Raw genomic sequence first — 8,970 nt, forward strand, 5'->3', positions numbered from 1 at the left:
ATTTCAGTTATTTTTCATCCTCTACTATGTGAGTACTACATGTCAGTGAAATTTCAGTTAAAATGAGATATTTTGTTTCCTTTCAAAATTCTCAAAATTTATGAAATTTCACCGAAATTAATTCGGGAGCAGGGCTGACGTACGTCGCGAGCGCAGGAAGTCCAGTGCCCTCGATTATTTTAATGGCCGGGCCAAAGCGACTTGTTACCGTTCCACATAAGTTAACGACCGAGTAATCGCACCGGCCCAGCCACGCTCGGTCGCTGCTCCCGTTCAAGTCGTGCTCGCTGCTTTGGCTAGCTACAAGGACTTGACTCGAACGACTTCATCGCCACTCGATTTTTTTTTTTCTAATCAAAATAGCGTTTTCGATTAGTAGACTGAACCATCCTTCTTGCACGTATAAAACGGCATCTGCACGGCTGCAGCCGTTGTACCGGTGACCGGAGCTGCGGAGGAGAGCTCAGTATAGGGAGTGCGCGGTGTTGATCGATCGATCTCCATGGCGACGCTTCACCAGCACCACATCAAGGCCCTGACGCCTACGTGGCTTCTCGTCAAGGCTACGCCGGCGCCGCCGAGGGACGGCGCCAAGAAGCCCGCGCCGACGGCTGACTACTCGCCGCTCCTCCTGTCCCCATCGGTGTGGCAGAAGGCGCAGAACGGGAAGAAGAGGAAGGTCGACGGCCGTTGCGCCGGACGCGCTGGCGGCCTGCCGGCGTCGCCGAGGATCAGCTGCATGGGGCAGGTCAAGGGGGTGAGCAGGGGGTGCTCGAGCGCGCGCGGCCCGGCGTCGAGGGGTTCGGGGTACGGCGGCGGCGGCGGAGGCGGCAAGGTGGCGAGGCTCGTGCTCGGGCTGTTCGGGCGGCGGAGCCGGAGGACGTCGAGGGCGTGCTCCAAGGTCAGGGACGTGCCTCGTGGCTCGGCCTCGGCCTCGGCTTCCAGGAGTTCTCGTGGTGCTGGTGCCGGTGCGGCCGTGGCAGTGGGCATCTTTGACCCGCCGCTGCCGGTGGTGAGGCGGCCAGTGACGGACGGCAACGCGCCAAGCCTTTGGGAGCGGCGGCGCGGTGGCAAGGCCCTGGAGGGTCTTCGGCTAACGTAGAAAAATTTATCGGTAACAAAAATTTATGGAATGTTAGTGATAAATAGGTTTATCTGATTTATTGAAATTTTATCGATTTTGACAAATTTTTAAAAAAACTGAATTTATCTAAAAAATCACATAGATTATATCCAAACTATTTGATATAAAAAATAACACATAAATAAATTAAGGTTTGAGGTGGTCTGTCAGACTATAGTATGCATACCGATATTTTGTTACTCGCGTGTTAGATCCGAGAATCAAAGTCGTCTTATCAAAAATTTTAACCGATAAGTAAATTTATCAGGCTCGTCGGATTATCGAATTTATCAAATTTTTTCGACGACAATTTTTTCATAGCGTAGAGTGCTGCAGAGTTCAGCTGCGGTTGCTACAGGGGCACACCAAACAAAAGCTTTACACGACTAAGTATAGTGACGATATGTTTCTAGAGCTCTATTCAGGTTCTTGCGAGATAAAACTGCTTACTGTAAAAAATCGGTGAAATCGCTGCGTTCCTGATTGTACCTTAGCTAATCTGTAAATTCGTATGTTGACCTGCTATAAGAAGCATGCCTGAAAGCTTCATCGTTATGTATACGCAGTTAGTTCATTTTGTATATGCTGAATTTGTTAACATAATTAAAGTCTTGTAGTAGCCGAATCTGTAGACATATGAGTGTTCGTAAGAAAAATGAGGAAAGAAGACCTACATAGAAGGCTTGAGAATTTACGACTCTGCCCTGGCCTTCCCTCTAAATCCTGAAGGAGAAGGCATCTGAGATTATGTTCAAGGGATTTTTGTTACAGGCGAAAATCCTATTGTGAAGGAATTTTCGTCCCCTTTAGTATTATAACGGTTTCCCTTTAGGATTCTCGTCACGAAGGAATTCTCAGGATTATTCCCTTCAGAACGGGATTCTCTCTTTTTTCACTTTGCGATTCCCCTCAAAAAAAAAAGTTGTTAGAGATAAGAAAAAAAAAAGAAATGAGAACGGGAAAGAAAATCAGGAAGGGAACAAAATAAAAAAAATATAGTTAGAGATAGTCTAACCCCTAACCTAAAGCCTGAACCATAACGGCCAACAACAGTGGCGTGCTAAGGTTTGAGACCCTAGGAGGACAACGCAGAGCAAGTGACAGCGTGCTAGGGTTTAGACTTAGGGGGACAACACCAAGCAGGCGGGATTAAACAACTAACATAGGCACTTACAAAATTTTAAAGTTAATCGATTTCAAGTCTGTTTATGTTAGCGGTGGATTATAAAAAAAAATTATAGATTGTAAAAACTGGATTGTATAATCTGCAGCAAAATATATTGTAGATTGTAAAAACTGGATTGTATAATCTGCAGAAACTGTTAGAAGACGGATTACGATATTGTTATAATTTAAGAGCTGAATTATACCATCTAACTTTTATAATATAATTTATTTATTTTAACTTACATATTATGATCACGGCTATATTAAAATAAACAAGACCATTCATCCTCCGCGTCGGTCGACCAATGTACTGAAGTGGAGCAGAGCTGCGCTGGAGAGTGAGAGAGATAGGAATCTAGAAATTTTGGGCCATTTGGGCTTAATTCTGGGCCGGATGGACTGACATTGAGTAGGGCCAGTAGATAAAGTAGAACAGTCAAAGACTGGCTGCTCAAATACATTTACGAGTACATGCAAAGCGGGCACGGACATGTGCAACCTTGTTTTCCTCCCTAGCACGTAGGAAGTAAACGTATTAGCTAGGGGAGAACAAACCTAAGTTTTGAAAACTTGTGAACTATTGCCAGCAGTGTTAAACATTGCTCCCAACCAAATCAAACACTAATTGCATCAGAAAGTTTCAATTTTTTTTTCAAACTTGAGTTTTTTTTTTCACCATCCCCAATTCAATAGCTTCTTCTCTCCGTGAAACAATGGGGCGCCAAGTTGTGGAGGTTCATGAGGGAAAGTAGTCAACATAAAATAGGCATCATGTTCACCATTAGTAAAATACCATTACTTGATCACTTCTGCGCTGAGAGAATCCGTTTGAGTTACCAGTCTCCAGCTTTATAAGGGCCAGCCACAGCGTGGGCAACCGGGCATCCATGCCTAGAAAAAATAGGCCTCATGTTCAGGGACATTTTGTCCGTGCATGGATGGCGAGCTTTGGCCAGAGTGTCGGAGTTAATTCCTAATAATGATACTAAGGTATAATTACGATGGGCATATGATGGTGATCTTAGTTGTATGTCCTAGCTGTGTGTGTGATAAACTCAAGAATAATAGGGTTATCTAATTTCGAGCCTCTTTGGAATAATAGCTCTATATCATGTGTATTTTTTTATATGGATCTAAATAAACTCAATACACTTATCTTGTTCTCCGTGTCTCCCTCTCTTTATATATCCAAAGGAAAGAGGACTTACATAAGGACCTAAGCTAGATATAGACCTAGCTAATCCTTCTAACATATGTCAATTATTACGGCGAGTGACCGCATTCCACTTGCCATGTCGGTCTGCAGGGTCTGTACCATCGGTCCCACGCCCGCGCCATCCTTATCCCCACACTCCATCTGCGCTCCTGCAAAATCTACTGCCACGCTTTGTCAGGTTGTCCCATAGTGTTTAATGCTACAGGATAGGACATGGCAAACCTATGCCGGCCACGCCTAGGTCCACTCGGAAAGATGACCTAGTTAAAAGATAACACTTGAGTAGAAAAGTATGTAATGAAATTAGATTGATTAGACACATAACGACCCTGCGACAAGAGAAAACTGGTCGCAGGGTTTCCCTCTGAGACCTAGAGACTGGTCGGAGAAATTGGTCGTATGGTCGCTAGCTGGACGCACCGAGGGACCATGCTCGTGCCCAATCATAACGTGTAGAAGAGGTTGACATTTGACCCTCATGGGTCTCCTATCAGGAGAGCCTATTATTCTTTACACTGACACGGAGCATTCTCACTGTCACCGCCCTCGCTGGTGAGTTCCGATCGTGATTTCCCAGCCCTCTTTCTTCTCTGATGTGCGTGCTTGTGCCTTATGCTAGGCCGTGTCGCAGCTGATGATATGTGCCTGTGGTCAGGCATCATGCCATGTGTGTGCTCATTGTCGCTATGTTGCTATCTTGTGCTTGCTTCTCCCCAGCCTAGCTGTGGTGCTGCTGCCTTCTCTGAGTTATGCTTGACATGTATGCCATTGCTTTGTCTCTGTGACCGGTCTACCTGCTATGGATGCCATGCTCAGGCCCTGTGCCATAAGAATCTTCGAGTTTCAGCCGTGCATCATCAAAGTCTCGTACTCCGGTCACACGCTAGTGAAGTTTAGGCTCTGGCCACGAGTTGTGATAGCCTTGTTGTCTGGTCAGCATGTTCATGCCTGTGTTGTTCGCCATTGTGCTGTTCAAGCCCGCCCACCCGTCTCTGTTGCACGTCATTTTGCTGTTCAAGCATAGGGGCCTTTCTCCATTTGAGCGTCGTTGTGCCTGATTGGTGGCCCGACCGTCGTGCATATCTATCTCCATTGTCTATGCATCATAGTGCCCACTTAGGCCCGATCGTCATGCTTTTTTGTCTCTGTTGTTCTTGCCGTTGTTCTGTGGATACCGGGCTCCAGCCATATGCTGCTGAAGCTCTATGCCCCGATTGTGTGATGTTGTCGCCCGGGCTCCGGTCATATGCTGTTGAAACTCTAGGCTCTAGTTATCGCATAGTCTCGCCATGTCTTGTCATTGTTGTTCTGTTGGGTATTGTTCATTCACAGTGTGATCTGGCCTTGGTAATTTTGGTTGGTTCTCTCTGAGAGGCCATCATCTGATGGCCCTATTCTTGTATGGCTGGGTTCGCTGACTTGTTACTGTTAGTTCAGTTACCCTGTTGTCATTACTCTGTTCTTTCTATTGCTCATCATAAAACAGGGACGTTTGTGGTCACATTGGATAGCTCTGGCTGTTATTATCTATATGGGCGGCTGCCAACTTAGATATGATGCCCTATGGCTTTGATGTGAGAAGGGCTCTCAAGGTGGCTGGTGTTCTCTATTTGATGTTGATCATGGCTGGATGTCTCTATGTTATCAGTGATAGCTTAATATGTTGGCTATTCATGTCTTTGCTGGTCCTCTAATATGGTAGATGGAGTTGGGGAAAACGACTTTGGCTTTCTGTGGTGGTTGATCCTATTGACTACCTCGTTTCCTCTATTATCGGTTATCTAAAATTGTTATATGCCTTCTTGCTATAGTATTACTACTACGGGATAAAGCTATTGAGGGCTTTTATGGTTGGTTGCCTCTCTGCCGCACACACCTTTTGCAGCTGGTGTCTGCTCGTTTGCCTTTGTGGCTTGTTGGTGATCACCCCGCCTTTGTGGCCTAGTGCATGTGTAGCTTCTCTGCCTATGTGGCTATCCAACAATGATTATCGCAGAGAATATATGTGCCATTGCGGCAAGAGCCTGCGAGGCCCATTATGCTCACCCAGCCTGTGTGACTTTGCCTTTGTGATATAATGCATGTGTGGTTGTCCCATCATACTGATCGCAGAGAATATATGTGCCATTACGGCGGGAGCCTTCATGGCCTACAATGATCATCTTCGCCTTCGTGGCTTTCGCCTGTGTGGTTTTTGCCTTCATGGCGTGTTGCCTGTTGCCTTCGATCGGTCGATGAGGATAAGTCCGGGACCTGAAAAAGGAGTTAGTGAGTCGAGCACAGCATCGGAGCTCCTAGTTGTGGCTTCGCTGCCGCTTCCGATAGAAGCTACGCTTCGTAATGCGCTCTTAGCTCACCTCTTTCTACATATATGATGCTGAGGCCATATGCGGTCGATGATGATCTAGAATACATAAACAGTCACAAAATGTCATGCTAGATTATTATCCCGTTTCTTTACTGCTTTTATTTCTAACGCTCACATAGTTTGGTTTTTGTTGCGTGTGATTACAACCTCGCAGACTCAGAGATGACCCCGATATGATGACTGTCAATGCAGTTTAATAGGAGATAGCCTGAAGAGACATGTGTAATCAACTGGAGTCGCTTTACGAAGCCTCGGAAATAAAGAAAAAGCAATCACCAAATCATATGAGATAGTCAAATAGCGTGTGCGTTGTGGAGTGATATATATAACATGAGAAACTTTTACTTTATGATTTCGGCATGAATGAATAAAGTTTACGTATTTCCAATTATTACATTTTTTCATCTTTCGTATACTTGACATGCTGGCATGACAAAATATTATATTCAAAGTTACATAATACAACTCGATGCGAGATTGTTTCGAATGCGTGAAACATCTACCCCTATCACTGAACAGCAAAAAAGAATCATATTCATATCATGCCATCCAAACAGGAAATTTTCATTAGGGCATATTTATATTCATATCATGTGTTCTATTTATCATGATCGTTCATTTACATTGAAATTCATACTAGATAGATAAGTAAAAAAATAAAATAAATAAAATATCAACGAATGAATAAATTTGAGTGGAAGAGATAGACATCAAGAAATCGTATGTGCTTAAGGGCACACAGAATTGCATTTCACGTCCGATAAAATAATGCAAGCGCGTCATCGCCGGTGCAGGTCAGAAACCAATGCAAGTTGCCCAATGAAATCTAGATTTACGGGCAAGCTGTCACTTGTCAGATTCATCTTTAAGAATCCATCACGTAGCCCCATGGCCAGTCGAGCCAGTGCTGTGAGAACCAAGCAGCTGGGTTCTTGCTGCGTTCGACGCTAACTTCCACGCGCCCTTTCGCCATGGACACCAGATCTTCCTCGCCGCTGCACGTGGTGATCTGCCCGTGGCTCGCCTTCGGCCACATGCTCCCGTGCCTGGACCTCGCCGAGCGCCTGGCGGCGCGGGGCCACCGCGTGTCGTACGTCTCCACGCCGCGCAACATCGCGCGCCTCCAGCCCGTGCGCCCCGACGCGGCGCCGCGCGTCGACCTCGTGGCGCTGCCGCTCCCGCGCGTCGACGGTCTCCCCGACGGCGCCGAGTCCACCAACGATGTGTCCTACGAGAAGTTCGAGCTCCTCTGGGAGGCCTTCGACGGCCTCGCCGCACCCTTCGCGGAGTTCTTGGGCGCCACGTGCACCGACGAGGGCAAGAGACCTGACTGGGTGATCGCCGACATCTTCCACCACTGGGTCGTCGCCACCGCCCTCGAACACAAGGTTCCACGAAGACCAAATTTATTAACGTTGTCTTGCTACTTGGTCCTGTATCTCAATCGGATTCTTGGCTTCTCACTAGGTGCCATGCGCGGTGCTTCTCCTGAGCGCTGCGAATAATATCGTTACCTGGCCTCGCCGGTCGTCGTGGCGCACCGGGCCAGCTGCGGCCGCCGTACAAGAACGACCGGCGGTTGTGCCACGTTTTGAGTCGGAGCGGAAAGCACGGTTATTCACCAACCATGGCGCGTCGGGGATGTCCGTTGCACAGCGCTGCACCTTGACACTCGAGAGGTGCACGCTCGTGGTCATGCGGAGCTGCCTCGAGTGGGAGCCCGAGTCCGTCCCGCTCGTGCCGACGCTCCACGGCATTCCGATTGTCCCCATCGGCCTCCTGCCGCCGTCACCCGACGGAGGCCGCGGGGCCAGCATCAACGGAGAGGACGCAACCGTGCGCTGGCTGGACGCGCAGCCGGCGAACTCGGTCGTGTACATCGCGCTGGGAAGCGAGGTGCCGCTGAGCGTGGAGCAGGTGCGCGAGCTGGCTATCGGGCTGGAGCTCGCCGGGACGCGCTTCCTCTGGGCTCTGAGGAAGCCCGGCAGCGTCCTCGACGCGGACATCCTTCCTCCGGGCTTCCAAGAGCGCACTCATGGCCATGGGCTCGTGACGATGGGCTGGGTGCCTCAGCTCAGCATACTGGCGCACGGTGCCGTGGGCGCATTCTTGACGCACTGCGGGTGGAGCTCGATCATCGAGGGGCTTCTGTTCGGGCACCCTCTGATCATGCTGCCAATCCATGTCGACCAAGGGCCGAACGCGCGGCTGATGGAGGGAAAGAAGGTAGGAGTGCAGGTGCCTAGGGACGAGAACGACGGATCCATCGACCGCGAAGGCGTTGCGAGCACAGTGAGGGCTGTGATGCTGGAGGAAGAAACTAGGAGCGTCCTTGCAGCAAATGCCAAGAGGTCGCAAGAGATTGTGGCTGACAAGGAGCTCCATGAGAGCTACATCGATGGATTTATTAAGCAGCTTAGATCTTACAAGGGGTGAATACTTCCCTGAGAACATTTCAACATGGAGCTTCTTCAACGATACCACTTGCTGGGACTAGTTTTCAATTGGTGCTTTGGTGTGATTTTGTAGCCTGGTCATCGTCGAAATTTCTTTTTTGTGGGCTGTTTTGGGTGCTGGTAAATCAATACAGATGCCATAATGGCCATATTTGCTAAACTAATGGTTTCATCTCGTCTTCAACTGAGACACATTGTCCCCCAACAACTTGTTGTCAGTACGAGTGAATGATCTGTTCATCGGAGGAAGATTATGGTACTCGGCATGCTGTTGCATTCCCATCTGTAAAGCCTCGGCGTTTCATGAGCTACTTGATTGGTGCATCTCGGACAGTGCTGTTCTTTCATCACAACCAGGTGTTTTGAGTGGTTTTCCCCCATCTACTAAGAACATCTACCCATCCAACTGCACGGGTTAGTAATTTATAGTAGAAGTTCTTGAAAAATTGATTGCATATTGAAGATTTATGAAGTAGAAACTATGTTTTTAAAATTACACTTTTTATTTTTACATATAGTAATTTATATTTTTGTAATATTAGAAACATATTTTCTTTGGCAATAACTCTGTATTTATTTGAACTAAGTAGATAGATGGTATGAACTGGTACATGATTATTGGAAGGGTTTCTTTTTTTTG

General features: G+C 47.5%; 2 protein-coding genes across 2 annotated transcripts; both read left to right on the plus strand.

Moving 5' to 3' along the window:
• Window positions 1–409: 409 nt before the first annotated feature.
• On the plus strand, window positions 410–1,704 carry LOC133914175 (uncharacterized). Its single transcript, XM_062357312.1, has one exon. The coding sequence runs from the start codon at window positions 503–505 to the stop codon at window positions 1,100–1,102; it is 600 nt and encodes a 199-aa protein (XP_062213296.1). The 5' UTR covers window positions 410–502; the 3' UTR covers window positions 1,103–1,704.
• A 5,089-nt stretch (window positions 1,705–6,793) lies between these two features.
• On the plus strand, window positions 6,794–8,425 carry LOC133914176 (UDP-glycosyltransferase 91B1-like). The gene is made up of 2 exons (XM_062357314.1): window positions 6,794–7,262; window positions 7,342–8,425. Exons 1-2 carry the CDS (start codon window positions 6,846–6,848, stop codon window positions 8,308–8,310), a joined length of 1,386 nt encoding a protein of 461 aa, XP_062213298.1. The 5' UTR covers window positions 6,794–6,845; the 3' UTR covers window positions 8,311–8,425.
• Window positions 8,426–8,970: the final 545 nt, after the last annotated feature.

This window comes from Phragmites australis, chromosome 4 (genome assembly GCF_958298935.1).
Source record: "Phragmites australis chromosome 4, lpPhrAust1.1, whole genome shotgun sequence".
In the NCBI taxonomy this organism is placed as follows: Eukaryota; Viridiplantae; Streptophyta; class Magnoliopsida; order Poales; family Poaceae; genus Phragmites; species Phragmites australis.